Source organism: Cucurbita maxima, unplaced genomic scaffold (assembly GCF_002738345.1).
Source record: "Cucurbita maxima cultivar Rimu unplaced genomic scaffold, Cmax_1.0 Cma_Scf00021, whole genome shotgun sequence".
Taxonomy (NCBI): Eukaryota; Viridiplantae; Streptophyta; class Magnoliopsida; order Cucurbitales; family Cucurbitaceae; genus Cucurbita; species Cucurbita maxima.
In genome coordinates this window covers 109,490-126,076 of record NW_019272037.1, presented here as the reverse complement: position 1 = coordinate 126,076, position 16,587 = coordinate 109,490, and the positions used below count along the sequence as shown (strand labels likewise).

The 16,587-nt window shown below is 36.8% G+C and overlaps 3 protein-coding genes and 2 long non-coding RNA genes across 8 annotated transcripts; 2 read left to right on the top strand and 3 right to left on the bottom strand.

Annotated features, from left to right (window-relative positions):
* Positions 1 to 459: 459 nt before the first annotated feature.
* On the bottom strand, positions 460 to 3,510 carry LOC111495675 (SNF1-related protein kinase regulatory subunit beta-2-like). Its single transcript, XM_023145826.1, has 4 exons — positions 2,748 to 3,510; positions 1,650 to 1,828; positions 1,400 to 1,562; positions 460 to 1,016 (listed from the first exon to the last, which is right to left on the bottom strand). The coding sequence occupies exons 1-4, from the start codon at positions 2,964 to 2,966 to the stop codon at positions 690 to 692; spliced, it is 888 nt and encodes a 295-aa protein (XP_023001594.1). The 5' UTR covers positions 2,967 to 3,510; the 3' UTR covers positions 460 to 689.
* A 424-nt stretch (positions 3,511 to 3,934) lies between these two features.
* Positions 3,935 to 5,577, bottom strand: LOC111495703. Of its 3 annotated transcripts, none has more exons than XR_002720343.1 (3): positions 5,335 to 5,577; positions 4,855 to 5,127; positions 3,935 to 4,162 (listed from the first exon to the last, which is right to left on the bottom strand). It is a non-coding gene; the product is annotated as an uncharacterized LOC111495703 (long non-coding RNA). The 3 variants fall into 3 exon arrangements; XR_002720342.1 differs by lacking the exon at positions 3,935 to 4,162 and having other exon boundaries at positions 4,662 to 4,927; positions 5,019 to 5,127; XR_002720341.1 differs by lacking the exon at positions 3,935 to 4,162 and having other exon boundaries at positions 4,662 to 5,127.
* Positions 5,578 to 8,273: 2,696 nt separating this feature from the next.
* On the top strand, positions 8,274 to 9,373 carry LOC111495704. The gene is made up of 2 exons (XR_002720344.1): positions 8,274 to 8,326; positions 9,124 to 9,373. It is a non-coding gene; the product is annotated as an uncharacterized LOC111495704 (long non-coding RNA).
* A 967-nt stretch (positions 9,374 to 10,340) lies between these two features.
* LOC111495700 (acyl carrier protein 3, mitochondrial) lies at positions 10,341 to 14,966 on the top strand. 2 transcript variants are annotated; one of them, XM_023145863.1, is made up of 3 exons: positions 10,341 to 10,524; positions 14,170 to 14,381; positions 14,497 to 14,966. In XM_023145863.1, exons 2-3 carry the CDS (start codon positions 14,181 to 14,183, stop codon positions 14,686 to 14,688), a joined length of 393 nt encoding a protein of 130 aa, XP_023001631.1. In that variant the 5' UTR covers positions 10,341 to 10,524; positions 14,170 to 14,180; the 3' UTR covers positions 14,689 to 14,966. The 2 variants fall into 2 exon arrangements, with proteins under 2 accessions (XP_023001631.1, XP_023001632.1); XM_023145864.1 differs by lacking the exon at positions 10,341 to 10,524 and adding an exon at positions 12,478 to 12,629.
* LOC111495689 lies at positions 14,958 to 16,097 on the bottom strand. Its single transcript, XM_023145845.1, has 2 exons — positions 15,556 to 16,097; positions 14,958 to 15,457 (listed from the first exon to the last, which is right to left on the bottom strand). Exons 1-2 carry the CDS (start codon positions 15,827 to 15,829, stop codon positions 15,132 to 15,134), a joined length of 600 nt encoding a protein of 199 aa, XP_023001613.1. The 5' UTR covers positions 15,830 to 16,097; the 3' UTR covers positions 14,958 to 15,131.
* Between the last annotated feature and the right edge of the window lie 490 nt (positions 16,098 to 16,587).

Here is a 16,587-nt window from a genome sequence, read left to right as displayed (position 1 = left end):
ACATTAGACCTCCTAGTGTGAGATCTCACATTAGTTGGAGACTTTTTCCTAGCATACATGTTTTAAAATCGTGAGGTGACGACGATACGTAACAAGCCAAAGCGGACAATATCTACTAACAATAGAGTTGAATCGTTATAAACTGAAGTAAAAAAAATAATCAAAATTTGTACACTTATTGTAGCGACAACTGCAATATTAGAGTTTAAGCTGGATGACGGATGTCCGGTCTTGCTTGCAATATTAGAGTTTAAGCTGGATGAGAGAATGTTTAGTGTCACTGTCATACTTGTGTAAGATGTGTTGCCTATAGCTGCATGACGGATGTCCGGTCTTGCTTGTTCGAGTGGATTGACAGATACGTTAACCAATTAATCATGACACTTGGGCTAAAAAAACAGATTGTTTGGTGTAGGTTAAGGAATCAAGACTACATTTATAAACCATTACATAATCAGCTAACATAAACTCGAATTCCATAATGGCAGAGAAAGCAAACAGTAAACCAAATCTCTCTAAAATGAGTGTCAAGTGGTGAAGAACAAATCAAACCAAGATGGCAGTGTGGGTCTAGAGGTTTCTGCAGCACAAACTTGGTTTGCCTCTACTAACTTGGCATTGGCATGTCAAAATTTATGATTACAGATAATCCAGAACAGCAGAGACAATAAGATAAGTAAGAGATTTACTTACCTTTGGAAAGATTTATAGAGCACAACAGTTACATACTTCGTTAGAAACCGATGTGTCGTACCAAGTGCAACAATCGATGGACCGCTCTTCCCTCTCTGCATGTAAAGATGATTCAATACTACATGTTGTGGCCTTGACAGACTGGGCGGAGTCTCCATGTATGATGATGGCGAATCGAGCAGTGTCTTCTGTAGGTGTGGGGGAACCAATGGCGGTTCTTTCGCGTAGTCATCAGACCCGAGTAGTAAATTGTCATAGCTCGAATCTGGTGATTGAGGAGGCTCGAAGCAAGAGATGCTTTTGATATCTTCGGGCACGTTGTCCTGCATAATTGATGAACTAATGATGTAAGGTCTATGAGGGCCATGGGGAAACCAATAGCAAAACTATGAGAGTTTATGCTCAAGGTGGACAACATCATACCATTAGGAAGAGTCGTGATTTCTAACAGAGAATAGTAACACCAACATCAATAATGAAGAACAAGTGGAATATAAAAGAAAAAAAAGTAATTGACATACAACGATAGATTGTCTATGTCGATGGACTATTGATGGTTAGTTAGACAAACCAAGTTTCGGGCCTCATAGGGAAAAAGCATTGAAGTAGGCTAAAATATTTAATGGTTGTTTACGAGACAACACGAGTTTATCTCCAAGTCGATTAACTCTACCCTTTTCCTTGCATATCCTACGTTATTGGTTACCTGCAAGTCCAAAACATTGTAAGCGTTGCCAACGTCATCTTGGCCCCAAGGCAACTCCGGCGAATACCTCCATTGTCCATCCACGAGAAACCTATATTGATAAACCCCAGCAGGAAGCACTTTCATTATAGTGAAGTCTCTCCCTGATCTCTGCAAGGGCGTTCTGGTTAATGAGGTACAACTAGTATCAGATATTTCGGCAGCAGTTCAGAAACGATAATCACGGAATGGTACAAGAAGAGAAGAGAACCTTGTTCTCCATAGATCCCATGATCCCTCAATAGCTACTTCCTTTCCTCCATAACTCCATGTAATCATGGTTGGAATGCTTTGTTCGCACGTTTCTTCATAACCCAAGGAACCTTGCATCATTTGGGATTGGCTAATTACGAGCATTTCTTCTGGTTTTCGTAGAGGAGTGAGCGGAACCTGAGGATAAAAATGTAAAAGAAAAATTAAGGAACTAATAAAAGATGATAGTAAACAACAACCTATCCAACTGAGAATGAAACATAGGATCATTTCAATCAACTCCTCTTGTTCTCTCTGTAACATGAATTTGTTAAAGTTTTACAAGTTTGAAGTAAACTTTATATCTCTTGAAACTGAACATTTTCTTGTCAGCTCTAAGCTGAACCAGCAGCTAGATACACCCAATGTATATTGAAGGGGAAAAAAATGAATGAACCACGTTATATAAAGTTTAAGCTAAAGCAACTGCCTTAAACCAACTTCTCGAATAAAAAAAAGTAGGCAAAGCCTTCAACTAACAAGTAGGAATCACGAACCTCCACAATGGTACGATATTGTCCACTTTGAGCATAAGTTCTCATGGTTTTACTTTTGATTTCCCAAAAGGCCTCATACCTGGAGAAGGCCTCATACCAATGGAGATCGTGTTCCTTACTTATAAACCCATGATCAACCCCTTAATTAGCCAACGTGGAACTCCCTCCACGATGGTACGATATTGTCCACTTTGAGCATAAGTTCTAATAGTTTTGTTTTTGATTTCCCAAAAGGCCTCATACCAACCCATGATCAACCCCTTAATTAGCCGACGTGGGACTCCCTCCCAACCATCCTCAAAACTAACCCCCACAATCTCAAATTTCTCCCACCTCTTTTCAGCCAACAACAAATCTCTGTATCAAACTTGGAGTTACAAAAACTAACATTTATCCATTGTCAGACAAGTTATATCTAAAAGAGGTGATATCAATCTCCAAATGAAAATTCAAAATCCAAGTAATACATTAATTCAAATTCATCACATTGCTAGTAACCATAGGCAATTAGCTACAAGAAACTAAAAGGAACTCGAGAGAAAGAGAGAGAGAGGGCTTACTTGAGGAGTGAAAATCAATGGCGATCGAGGGGCCGTGGGGCTTTGTGGAGGGGACTGGCCACCCATCAACTTTTGACAAACACCTTGCGGGCGGTATAGAATATGAGCCCCATCAGCCACGGCGACGCCCTCATTCACAATTAAACCCTCTTCTTCTACTTCTTCATTTTCATCATCATCTTCTTCGTCTACATACTCTCTCCCATTCACGTTACCCATTGATTAATCAGTACAAATACAACCCAAAACCCTTAAAGAACTAAGAACAAGAAAACAAAACACAAAACCCACTTCCAGAACCTCAAAATCAGACTAGAGCAAGGGAAATAAAAAATCACAGTCAACAAAAAGAAACCCCAGAAATCAAAAATCGCTCAACAGAAATCGATATCGAAGGGGAATCGCTAAACCCCTTATCTTCGACAAAATTGTCCGATGACTTGGGAAGAATCAGAGGCGGCTCAAGGGAGCTGCGTTGGGAGAAGAAATTGGGGATTGTCGTCCTCACATGATCACTGAAATGGAGCGGCGTTCGAATTGATTGAATGGACGAAGGAGGCCATTGATGGGGGCTCTACACCAACTCCTCCATCACTGAATGTGTATTCCGTTTCTGGTGAGATGGCTGTAATCTCGAGGCTTCAGGGTTCACCCCACACGAGTGCTAAAGCGAGAATTTAGGCAGAGAAAAGGAGAAGAAAGTGAGATTGTTCTTGTTTTCTTGCCCATTTTATCGCCCTCCACTTGAAGCAAGATCATCATTGAAGTTGGGACTGATTAGAAAAAGAACTCTTCCACCTACTCACTAGTTCTTTATTAATAAAATATACTTTTTTTTTTTTTTTTAACCTCTAATCAATTATAAAATAATTTCCTAAAAAAATTAAAACCTCATACTAAGTAATAATTTCCTAAAAGAATTAAAACCTCATAAAAAAATTAACCTATCATCCATTAAAAAAAATTTAAGATTATATGTGAATATAATGTTTAAGTAATAATTTAAATAATTTATAGTCGACTTTTTTGTAATGGTTAAAAATAATTTAATTTAAATTATTAATGTCTACCAAAAATAGTTATATATATATATAGATTTAATTTTACAGATATATTTTATATTTCCAAAATTAATAAGAATAACTCTAAATTTTCTACTCTGAAAAGTTTCAATAATACTTTTAAATTTTAAAAAAAAATTAAAATACTGTTTGTAACACCCGTTCATCGTCAGCGCGATTAACAAGAGTTACCATCAACAACGATAACATACTCTTAACAGCTAATCATATTCTCAAAAGCCGAAATAAATTCTTGACAACTAAAGCATAATTACATAAATAGACCCAGACATGGATTCCCAATAGTCTCTAGCCCGCTTGGTCTCATCTTCGGTTGGCCTGCATCATCTAAATCTGGAAAGAAAAGTTATAATAATTTTGATGAGTAATTAGATTACCCAGTAAGTAGCTAGCTTATGATTCAAGAGTTCATAACTAATCTTTACAGGTGTTTTTAAGTTTTATTCGTCATTGATTCCTAATTCTCTTACTAGGGTCATCTGTTCTTTAATGAGGTATCTCAGTTACCTCCCGCTTAGGTTATTGACTCTCTTTTGGTATGCTTATCTAGAATTTTTGGACTCGTATGTAAGACTCGCTCTCGGTCAAATACGGCCCGTCTACTAATTTCTTTGGCGGCCTGTTTATCTCATATACCAACGGTCAGGAGTACTCATGCTCCCTGACTTGGCACACAGCGCGTTCGGTAGGAACTCCGCAGGAATTAGTAGACTATCATATTCATATAAATAAGTCATGGCTCAACAACCAATAAGCATATCCTAGAGTCATAACCTTTCCATTAACATGCGTAACATACTCACAATTACTGCATGCTTTCATACATTTATCATGTTCAACACATAGAACATTCTGGCAATCATTTATATAATGCTTACCTCATAAGCAAACAGTCACAATATACAATAAACAGTCAATATCATCAAAGCTCGTCATAACATACTAAGCTCTTAATCAGGTAAACAACATACTCACATGTTGTAAAACAAGTTAAGAACTAGTTCAAAGATCGATATGCTACTTACTTGGTTTCGAATTCCTTTTCCCCCTTGAATGTACGTTTAATAGGTATTCCAACACAATTCCTTCCTATTAGACCTATATTTTATCAATTTCAACATAAATATAGACCAATTTTGATAGGACAAGTCAAAAGGAGTCGAACGAGACAAACTGGGAGCCAAAATACATTCTCACGCGCCAACACAAAACCGGGGTTCGTTTCTCACGCGCCTGATCCGCGCACAGTCGCACTTACACTCGCGTCCTCCCACGCGCTCGTCTTCAACCTCTCCTTCCTGCAATTTTTCCCAATCTTTTCCTTTAATACCCGTTGTGTCCCGAAGCAAAATTCCATCTCTACAGCTCGGATTTCGTTCTGATTTCTTCTACAACTTTATAGATCTCCTAACTACGGTTCTAACAAGCCCTATTTCATAATTTATTATACAGTATGAACCAAGATATTGAGATTTAAAGGTTTGGTGATATGGGTTTTTCGTTACCTTCGAATCACCGTCCGATTCAGCTCGTGGCCGTATCCCCTTCCTCAAAGGATTCCTCAGCAACAATCTCTCTTCCTTTACCCTCGATTGACAACCAATCTTAAGCAACCAAAACTCGAATTCTCAGAATTTTTTCCTCCTCTGTTTTCTGGGTTTTTCCCTATTCGCTGTTCTTCGTTTTTCTTCCTTTTTAAAGCCTAATCAAGGCCCTAATACGCTTCCACACCCTCTACCAATCCATTCATCATTTTTTTTATTTTTTTTATTTTTTATTATTATTATTATTAACAAACACACAACAACAAATACAAAATACATATTATCATTACCATTATAATTAGTTTTATTATTTTTAATAGAGTTTTAAAAATATACTTTAAAAAATTTATTATATTATATCCTTCAATTTTTTTAAAAAAAATTCAAAAATATTTTTATTTATGCTTTTTTTAAAAAAATACCCATAAATTTCTTAAATCAGCATTAACATCATTTCCTTTTATTAAAAAAAAAATTCTACATTTACGTACATTATTTATAAAATAAATATGTTTAAATTTTTTTTAAAAAGTTGGAGTAAAAAAAAAAATTAACATTTTTTTATTATATATATATTTTTTAACTCAAAACTATTAATATTTTTTTTTTTTTTAAGTTTAAGGGTATTTTGAAACACCTCGGAAAGTTAAAAGTATTTTTGAAAAAAGTTCAGTGATATTTTGAAACAAATTATTAATAGTTTTCATCTAAAAAGTAACTGTAATGATATTTTTGAATTTTTTTTAGCTTAAGAGTTTATTGAGAAGATAAATATTTAACCTGATGATCATACTTGATTCGATCTTAATCCTGAGTGATGAGTTATGAGTGTCTGTCTCTAAGGATTTGATTATTAATTTGCATAATTAAGAGACTTTGTTTGTCGATTCATTAAATATACTGTTTTGAAAACTTAGCCAAATAGAGAGTTAAAAACATAATCTCACGTGATGAAATTAACTCATTCACATATAAGGTAAGTAGATGAGCAATTCCTTAAGTGGACTTTAACAATTGGTCCTTCTAAATAGTAGTTTATAATTGAATTATAAACAAATGGTTTATTAAATAATTAATAAAAAAAAATAAAAAATAAGATATAATTATCCAAGTTAAAAAAAAAATAAAAAAATTAAAATTAAAATATTTTCAAGTAACCATCCATTTAAATAAAAAAAAAAATAATATATTAGATATATACGTTAAAACATATTAACATATGGATGCTTTAATATTTACTCAAATAAATTAAATATATATTATTCAATATTGGAATGTGATTTAAATATATTAAATAATGAAATATAATATTATAAATACTATTTTAAAATTGAAAACCATATTTTAAAAGCTAATATATTCGATTCTTCTCAAACCCACAGTTTTATGTCGATGTTAATTTAATCCACTATAGTGAGTGTCGTATCATTGCTAGGGGAGGAATGTTGAACGTGCATGGGAGTTGTTAGGGGTAGTGCCCTAAGAGGCTATCATTTCTACGTTTTATTGGCCGGAGTTATTAGAGGAAATTATTAAGGGGAATGACTATTCAACCTACTATTCAAGTCGGTTCTACTGTAATTGAATTTTGATTATTATATCGGTAATATAATAAAATCTAGATTTTGAAATGATTTTATTATTAAATGGTTACAAATGTATTATATTTACTAATGACTAATTATGATTAAATAAAAGAATATTTATAATATTATATTAGCATTTGTGTTTTATTTTATCTAACGACTAAGTTTTTTCTTTCTTCCATTATAAGTAGTTTAGATTGTATGTGTAACGACCCAGATCCACCGCTAACAGCGATTCTCCTCTTTGGATTTTCCCTTTCGAGCTTCCCCTTAAAGCTTTAAAACGCGTCGGTTAGAGGAAGGTTTCCACACTCTTCTAAAGGGTGGTTTGTTCTCTCCCAGCCAATGTGGGACATCACAATACACCTCCTTTCGTCCTCGCTGGTACTCTTTCCTTCCTCCAATCGTTGTGAGACCACCTCCAAATCCAAATCCATCTCTCTTTGAGGCCCAGCGTCCTTACTAGCACACCGCCTCGTGTCTACCCCCTTCGAGAAACAGTGAGAAGGCCGACACATCGTCTGGTGTCTGACTTTAATACCATTTGTAACGATCCAAATCCACCCCGAGTACATATTGTCCTCTTTGGGATGTATAGATACACATCCAAGAAAAAAAAAAAAAAAAAAAAAAAACTCGAGATTTTTGGCAGGATTTCCTCGGACCCCATTAAACCCTAGGGTCGAAGTGGGAGATCGATAACGCCGCGAGCCTTAGGTAGGAGCGGGCGCCAGGGTACGTCGAGGCAAGGAGAGACAGACGCGCCACCGGAGACGGACGAACGACGACGGTCCCACCGGTGACAGTAGTCCAGTCCTGTGATTAGGTTTGACGAGGCTTTCGGGCGAGGAAGACAAAGCGGTGGGCACGAGTCGACCCCTCGACATTCTGCAAGTTCGTCTCGGCTAGCGTGCAACCCGCACCTCACAGGTCGCGCTCAGACACCACCACTGGGCCTCGTTTCCCTTTCGTCCCAAACCAGAGACGTGTCCAGAAACCCTGCGTCGTCAGTGTTCTTCGTAGCCCATCGGTTTCGGCTTCATCGGCGGCTTCGTTGCACTCCAGGCTCGGCTAGGTTCGGCTTCGCGATGCGGCTTAGCGGCTCGACATTCCAATAATATATTGATTTCTAGGTTTTTGATCCTTATTTCAACCATCTGAGGTTAGTTTAACTCCACGTTGATAAAATAGTTTGTGATAAGGACGTACCTTGGTAGCTAGACCTAAGAGCTAGTTGTGAAATGACTCTTTGGTAGCTAGACCTAAGAGCTAGTTGTGAAATGACTCTAAGTGTAACATGTTGCCTTATAGGAGGTAGTTAGGCGCCAGAGTTAGCGTTGTGAGTGACTTCGGCCAAAGTCAAGGAAGTAAGTAATCTTACTGTTGGTGTTAGTTATGTATGTATGATGGTGCGTGCCCTGTGGCCCTTGCATGCATCATGTGTGTTATTGATGTATGCTAGGTTATATATTCCTTGCTGTGAAACGCTGATGTATGTCATGTTTATGGATGTGATGTGTGTGCCACGATTTGCTACCCTATATGTATGAGCTTATTGTCATGATCGTAATGAGAACTTCGCATGCCATGAATGTGATGACTAGTATGCTACGATATGCTTACTCGATGTTTAACCCAGTTATGCTATGTAATGCTGTGAGGGGATGGAACAGTTGTATGTATAATGCCATGGAAGTAGACCTTAGGGACCTCATGCACGCTATGTGTTATGTACACGGGGTTACTTCCCCGTTATACTAATGATGGTACGAACGCGTACATTCGATATTATGTTCGTTATGATATCATGCAGGCCCTCTTTTTTTGTGGCGTCCGGTATTGTATGTCATACATACCCAATCAAGCCAGGCCCAGGGAGTTTGCATGCGAACTCGCCTGGTGGGCCCACAGTCACGCACGTGGGTCATGTGTGGGAAAGTAACATGCATCCACCCTGCTCGGACAAAGCAAGGGCCTAAGGCCATAGGAAGGAATAGAAGAGAGACCTCTCTCTTGTTTCTTTCCTTTGACACTTGTGCTTATATATGTGTATTGTATGTGATCGCATGTATCCTAATGAATGATTATATGCTTAACCCTAACAGTGGGGCGACTTACTGGGTATTTTATATAATACTCAAGCACGTGCTACTTATATTTTCAGGTAAGGGCAAGACCCCCATGTACGACTGGCAGTGAACGTTGCGAAGGCCATGGAAGTCTTAGGGAAGGCTTGTAGTGTCGTAGGCGTCTTGTTTGGACTCTCTCCGATGATAGTTATTGCAATTATTTCTTCTAGTTATCTGTTGATTATTTCTTAGTTAGGCTGTCGTTATTGTTTTTCCCCAGGTATGAACTACTTATAATAATGAATGTATTGTGACTGTCTTACATAAACTATCGTTCTTTCGTTATACGAGTACAAAGTAACGTTGCTAATTAGGTTAGAGAAAATTAGGGGCGTTACAGTATGTTTAGAATCATTCAAGCATGACATGATAATCTTGCTTGTGGAGTGATTTATTCGAATCTCAAACAAGTGTTCTTGTCTTAAAATATTTGATCAACAAGGTAATCTGAATCTTACTTTAGTGACAGTGATTCCTTGTAATTTAGTATAAGATATTTTCCTTAAGTTGATTTCATATCATTTGGTATTAAAGCTTTAGGCTCAAAATTAGACATATGTTTCATTTGCTTTCTTTTGAATTTTTTTCTCCAAATTGGTTAGTTTTGTCCCTACCCGATAGTTATATGCAGTAAGCCGTTATTGTTGCCTTTAGATTACATTCTCATGTAACACAAATTTCAATTTCTCAAATCTTGCTTTCAAAACTCTCTTTCGAAATCTCTCTGCCCCCGTTTTCTAGGCTCGAGTATACGTCGCTTGGCCATAGGCAACACAAGAACAAATAGGCTTAACTCACTTATTGGTGGGAGGTGAGTGCTGCACAATCGCAAGTCGGTTAAAAAAATCTTAAGACTCATAGTTCGGTAAGTTTTCTCATCTTGTCGTCTTCATAGATAATGTATATCATCATCTTAGCTACAATTTTGTCTTCGTCGAGATTTCCTAATTCAACTTTCGTTACGGTGAAAATTATGTTTTTCTACCACTGATTTTTGAAAAAAATAAAAAACCATAAATCTAAATAGTATCAAGTCTGTTTTATTCAAATGTATGTCCTAAAGTCTTCTAATTAATTATTAATTTTTAATAATTTTGATTGTTATATATATATATATATATATATGATGATTTGATTTAAATTATTTATAAAGAGTGGTGGAGAGGTATAGTGAGTTTGTATAAAAATATTAATATTTAAAAGATTCTTTATTTATTTTTTTTATTTTAAAATATTATTTTTACCAGGCAATTGCCATTTTATCTTGTTAACCCCTCAGTCTACTGAAAGCTCCAAAATTCGGAATCTTCTCGGAGGATTTGAAATGGCGATGGCATAACAGCCGCAGTTCAACTTTCAGGTTCTCTTTCAGGCAATTCGTCGGACGCTTCACTGAGAATATTTCCACCACCTTACAGTCAGTAGCTGCTAGTCTCGTGAGTAAATAGGTTTCCAACTTTTTTTTTTGTCTTTTCAACCTTTACTTTTGTTGCAATCTACCTCTTTCTTGCTTTTCTTTTCCAATTTTACAGATTCGTTGTCTTAAAGTTTGTTCGTAAGCCTATTTTTCTCACGATTTTGGGTAAAAATTGGTTGGTTTATGATAATGAAGGGTGAAATGTTTGAAGGAATCTGGGTTTTTAGACGCTTTGTTTGTTTGGGGAATGCGTTTGGCATTTTAGGTTGCTGATTTTGTCCTGATGTTTGAGCTATTTCAAGTTTTGCATAGATTCCATCTAGGGTTTCTCTGTGATTCTTTTAAGCAGTGTGCAGTGTTCAGCAATGGAATATGGAATATGGAATTGGTTTCTGAAACTTCTTGGGAAAAGGATGTCACAGTAGATTAAGTCATTGGAAGTTGAAAGATGGTTCTATGAATACTCCCTAGGGGCGGATTTGGTTGTAATTGGGGTTGGAGTTTTGGGTGGGAGTTTAGTTGAAGGTTCGGAGGGGAAGGATTTTGTAACGCCCAAGCCCATCGCTAGCAGATATTGTTCTCTTTAGGCTTTCCTTTTCGGGCTTAACCTCAATGTTTTTAAAGCGCGTCTGTTAAGGATAGGTTTCCACACCCTTATAAAGAATGTTTCGTTCTCCTCCCCCAATTGCGTGGGATCTTACAATCCACCCCCTTCAGAGCCCATTGTCCTTGCTGGCACTTGTTCCCTCTCCAATCGATGTGGGACCCCCCTAATCCACACCCTTTGGGGCCGGCGTCTTTGCTAGCACACTGCCTCGTGTCCCTCCCCTTGGGGCTCAGTCTCCTTGCTAACACATCACCTGGTGTCTGGCTTTGATACCATTTGTAACGGCTCAAGCCCACCGCTCACTGGTATTTCGCTTTCGGACTTCCCTTCAAGATTTTTAAAACGTGTCTACTAGGGAAAAGTTTCTACACCCTTATAAAGAATGATTTGTTCTCCACCCCAACCGATGTGGGATCTCACAGATTTCAAAATCAAAGAAAATTCTAATGGTTTGCTGGAGTTGATATTATGACTTGCAATGTCTTTATGTCAAGCCGTGGGCCAAATACCATGGCGATATCAAAGAAAATTACAAGTTTCCTTGAACTTTATAGTTGTATGTAACGAGTCCTAAACGTTAAAATGCATCTAGTAACCTTCAATGTTGTTTCTAATAATTCTTGAATTTTTTAAACTATACGATAGGTGGTTAAACTTTCAATGTTTTGCTTAATAGGTCCCTAACTTATACAATACTTTTAATAAAATGTATGAATCTATTGGATACAAATTCAAAATGTTAAGTTCCTACTAAACACAAAGGTAAAACTTGAGGGAGAGATCTCTTGGATATTTTTAAAGTTTAATGATCTATTAGACACAAAATTGAAGGTCTAAAGACCTATTATATTATATTTTTAAAAACTTTTTTAAGTTTTTGGATCTATAAGGTAGAACTCTGAATGTTTAGTGGATTAGCTTGTAATGTAATCCCAAAAAAATTTATACATCTAGCTACGAAGAAAGCACTGATTCCCATCCTCATTTCTGTTGGCTATCTAAAATCAGTTACATTCCTCCTCTACATAAGCATAGAAGGCATTCCAAATGCAGTCCAATTAGTGAAGCCCATCTCTAGTCCTTATCCTGTCTGCCTGAAGCCCTTAGGTTAAACAGATGGCACTAAGAACCCCAAAAAATGCCTTAAAAGTAATAAGGGGGCTCCTCGTTTATGTATAGCATCCAAGGGACCCATTAAGGATCCTTTGTATGTCATATGGGTTTGATGACCAAGAAAAAGGAACTAATAGCAGCTGGAAAATAATCCCTTCTGTTGATTCTGCTTGAACGGGGTTAGGAACCCATCGGCATCGGTGTGGTTTACATATTTTAGAGGTTAAAATGTTGATTAGTGCTTGCTATTGTAATTAATTAGCAGCTAGGAACATCTTGGGGCTAATAAACGGGGTTAGGAACCCATTGGGATGGCCCTATAACAGTGGACGGAAAACATGATTCAATAAGGACCGAACAACGTGTCATTTTCTACAGATCTAGGACATGGACACTGTGTAGAGGTAACTAAAATATGTTTCTTTCGATATATTCAAATACTTTCATTCAAAATCAGCGTTTAATTTTACAATTTTGAAACTGATTTCCATATGATCAAAATTGAATTTCAAGGAAAACATGTTTTGGGGTGATTTTAAACGTGACAATCTCAAACATGCACTTAATATACAGGACATGATGGATGAAGACAAAATTTAAGACTTTTTAGAGAAGTTAGTGGTACTAGCAAATTTATAATACAATGCATTATAACAACTATTTTGAAGAAAATTCGAAATGAAATATACGTTTCCTTCAATGGTTTTGGAAAGCCAAGTTTTAAATAGTCTTAAATGGTCCTTGGAATTGTCACTTTGTTAGTGCTTTAGTTAAAAAGTTGACCGCAGTAAGTGTTTACATGGCTATGATTACGTAGCTTTTTAAATCATTTTTTAATAATACTTTTGCTTATCTGGTAGCACAAACTATTTGCTGCCTTTAAGTTCATTTCTTTGTCCATTTTGTTCTATATTATTGACTTTTGAAGTAACTCATCTCTCCTTGAGGATGTCATGACCCCTTGAACTTTATACATTAATCTCAACTTTATGATGAACTATATTCTTGTTTATTATTATGAACAAAATATCATTTGTTATAATGTTTTTTGGCCTACAAAGTGATGTTTAGTGTAGGAAGTTCCGCAAATTTATTTTCATAACCTCCTTCAAACTTTTTACTTATGCCCTCTGTTTTCATTTCCTTTATTTATCATTTCTTTTTCATTTTGGTTGGTGACTTCCTGTTTCTGTACCAGTCTTTTTATGAATTGGAATTGTTTCTTGTGGATTTAGCTCAGATGGTGATGCATATCTACTTAGACATGCCCTTAAATTTCTTGATTTGGCCAACAAAATTGATGTAAAGCTGTTTATAGAGCTTGGTATTTTTTAGTTTTCTGGTGCAAACATAGACGTTATAGCATAGCATTTTCCTAATCAAATTCATTCCCTCTCCCATTTAGAGCATAGTTTTATCTTAGACCTTCGAAACTCACTGATGATTGAACTTTTTGTACAACTAAAGAACTTCCGCTTTCTTCCAATTCTATGTAATTATTCCCGTGAAAGTTACTGCACATTATTTTAATGGGCAATTCTGTATTTTCTTTTAAGGACTCTTGTAACGGTTTAAGTCTACCACTAGCAGATATTGTCCTCTTTGGACTTTTCCTTTCAGCCTTCTCCTCAAGGTTTTTAAAACGCGTCTACTAGAGAGAAGTTTCCACACCCTTATAAGGAATGTTCCATTCCCCTCTCCAACCGATATGGGATCTCACAACTTTGATATTGTAACGTGTTTCAGTGGTTCTTGAAGTTGCAGGTTTGAGAAAAGTTAGATCTTGATAACTTAACTTGCACGTGCAAAATTTATTTGTTGAACTCCCTTCATACACCGAGGATATTTCACATTTCAGACTTTGATAATTTGTATTCCTATCTATGATACCGGAACTTGTCAATCCTTTGTTTTCTGGACTGTAATGGAATTTGTTAATTTCAGCTCCTGTAAACATGCAAAGCATCAGATATTCAATCTTGAAGCACATGAAGATTAGAGTACCTAATACTACAACACAGTTGTTGATAAAGGATGAGAATATAATGGAGAAGCTAAGTCGCCATTTGTGCACATCAACAGATACAAGCTCCGACGAAATAGTTGATCGGGTGATTGGATTGGTTAAGAAGTTCGATAGAATTGATGCATGTAAGGTAATTAGTCCAGGATCAATCATCTATTATCTCGTCTTTGAATTTTTATATCACTTGCCAGGATTTTTTGTAGATTCTCTCTTAATTATCATATGCTATTGAAACGACTTGGCAGGTTACTGAAACGGCTGATTTTCAGAAGGACTTAAGCCTGGACAGCTTGGACAGGGTGGAGCTTGTTATGGCTTTTGAACAAGAATTCTCCATTGAAATCCCAGATGAAAAGGCAGATAAGCTTACCTGCTGTGCCGATGTAGCACGATACATAGCTTCTCAAGTAGAGGAAAATAAAGAGGAGAAACACTGAACGACCTCAGTTTTTCGTCATTCATCATCGTGTAATGCTCATTAATTAATGCTTTCTCGTTCGCTATATGAACTGATCTTATGATAGTTCATCTTTTGTTTGGGATTAGATCATCCATCAGGCTATGCACTGATTGTTAAAGAACACAAGATCTCTTTGGCTCCCAATAGAATTTTAAGGGTAGAATTACACCTTGTGAGTAAGTTCAACTGTGTGGAAGACTCGATGCAGCATCTGTCGCATTTGGTATGAAATAGACTGCGGTATTTCATAATCTAGATGTTTTTATACACAAACGATACATATTTATGCAAGCTCGATTTATCGTGCTAACTATGAACGAATAACTCATCATTGTGACTTCAGCGCCATCTACATGAGCCATATATTCTGGTCTGTAACCAATTAATTCACTTTACTAGGCTTCTCTTGTGGTCTGATGGTTAATCCTCCCCTCTTATACAAGCTTGCAGAGGTCGAGATGTTTGGTGCTGCAGCCTAAGGATACCAGAAGTATATGTCCTTGTGCCACCTCCGAACGACGATAATTGCAGCTGTTCACTGCCAGCTAAATGAGCAGGTCGACAGCGTGTGTTCTTTGGTGTCCGAAGAATCTTGATAGAACAGGCCTTTTCGAAGCTGCGGATTGCATGAAGATGGGATGGAATATCAATAACAAAGTCTCCAAATTCATCGGTAACTCCATTAACCCATTCATAAGATTTGCTGTTTTTTCCAGTGTTCTTGCAATTCACACCCACCATGGCACCTGCAGTGATTGATTTTATAATCATCAGAAAGGTAAAAACCAAGCTTGATTTCATAGGTGGTGTTTTTGAACTAAGAAATTAGCTGCCATTGTGTTACCTTCAATAGGCCATGCATGAACTTGATGTTCATCACCATGCAAACAAGCTTCACAAAGAACAGAGCCTGTGACCAAAACTGTGGACAGTCTTTCCTCACCATATCCAGCTATCTGCCTCCAATCATCTCGACCCAAAAGATCGGATAACGGGGTCTCACCTTCTGCAGATTCGACTACCATCGGAAATCCATGGCCGAAAAGGAGGAAGAAGAAGAAGAAATGAAGCGAAAACAGGCTGACAGAATTGTGGAAGCTACAAACTCTGGTAATCATCTTGCTTTATCAATCAATCTGACACCATTTTTAGATACATATGCATTGGTTTATATAATGTTATAACAAAAGAGACGACCCTACACATCGAATTTACAGAAATACCCCTTCCGGGTTTGACGTTGACCAGGCAGTTCCTCTATGTTGGATTTTCGCCATCTTCCCCTCTATGTCCTTTACCAAATGAAAAAGATTGCTTTTCTAAAGTATTTTATTGTGAATTTGGTCACAAGGCTGCATTTTTAGATGAGAAGAGCTTGACCCTCCTTATCTTTTTAAGATAATTACAAAAAAAGTATTGGATTCAGATATCTTTGCCCCACTTGGTAGTGTTGTTGGTAGGAAAACAATATTGGGGAATGGGCAAAAGGGTCTTTTCTACCCACATACATGAAGAAGTTGGTAGTTGGATGGGGAAGTTGATGAAGTAGGTCAATATCCTATGTTCTTTGTCTAAACTTGACATGAGAGAGGAGAGAAGAATTGTGAAGTTGGTGTACCAATCTTTAAGAACAAAAAATTTCTGGTAGAAGACCTCACAAGGTTTCCTATCCACATCCTAAACTTTCAAAGCTACCTCAACAATATGATATCAAGCCTAAGCAATTGCTATATCTTTCTTTGCACAAATTTTCCATTGGTGGTTTACCTATGCATTTATGAGTGTGCAACGTATCTGAGTAAAGAGAGAACGACAACGGGTCTTTCAATAGTTAATTCGAGCCCACCCAAAAGATGCAAGTAAAGAGGAGAACGAC

What these genes read in the sequence shown, in the direction of transcription:
- LOC111495675 (XM_023145826.1), bottom strand. Translation starts at nt 2,966, where the DNA reads ATGGGTAACGTGAATGGGAGAGAGTATGTAGACGAAGAAGATGATGAT. An exon ending in CATTGATTTTCACTCCTCAA is followed by an intron (nt 1,829 to 2,747) that starts GTAAGCCCTCTC and finishes TTTTATCCTCAG; the next exon opens with GTTCCGCTCACTCCTCTACG. An exon ending in ACAATGTTTTGGACTTGCAG is followed by an intron (nt 1,017 to 1,399) that starts GTAACCAATAAC and finishes TCAATTATGCAG; the next exon opens with GACAACGTGCCCGAAGATAT.
- LOC111495700 (XM_023145863.1), top strand. Translation starts at nt 14,181, where the DNA reads ATGCAAAGCATCAGATATTCAATCTTGAAGCACATGAAGATTAGAGTA. An exon ending in ATAGAATTGATGCATGTAAG is followed by an intron (nt 14,382 to 14,496) that starts GTAATTAGTCCA and finishes ACGACTTGGCAG; the next exon opens with GTTACTGAAACGGCTGATTT.
- LOC111495689 (XM_023145845.1), bottom strand. Translation starts at nt 15,829, where the DNA reads ATGATTACCAGAGTTTGTAGCTTCCACAATTCTGTCAGCCTGTTTTCG. An exon ending in TCATGCATGGCCTATTGAAG is followed by an intron (nt 15,458 to 15,555) that starts GTAACACAATGG and finishes CAATCACTGCAG; the next exon opens with GTGCCATGGTGGGTGTGAAT.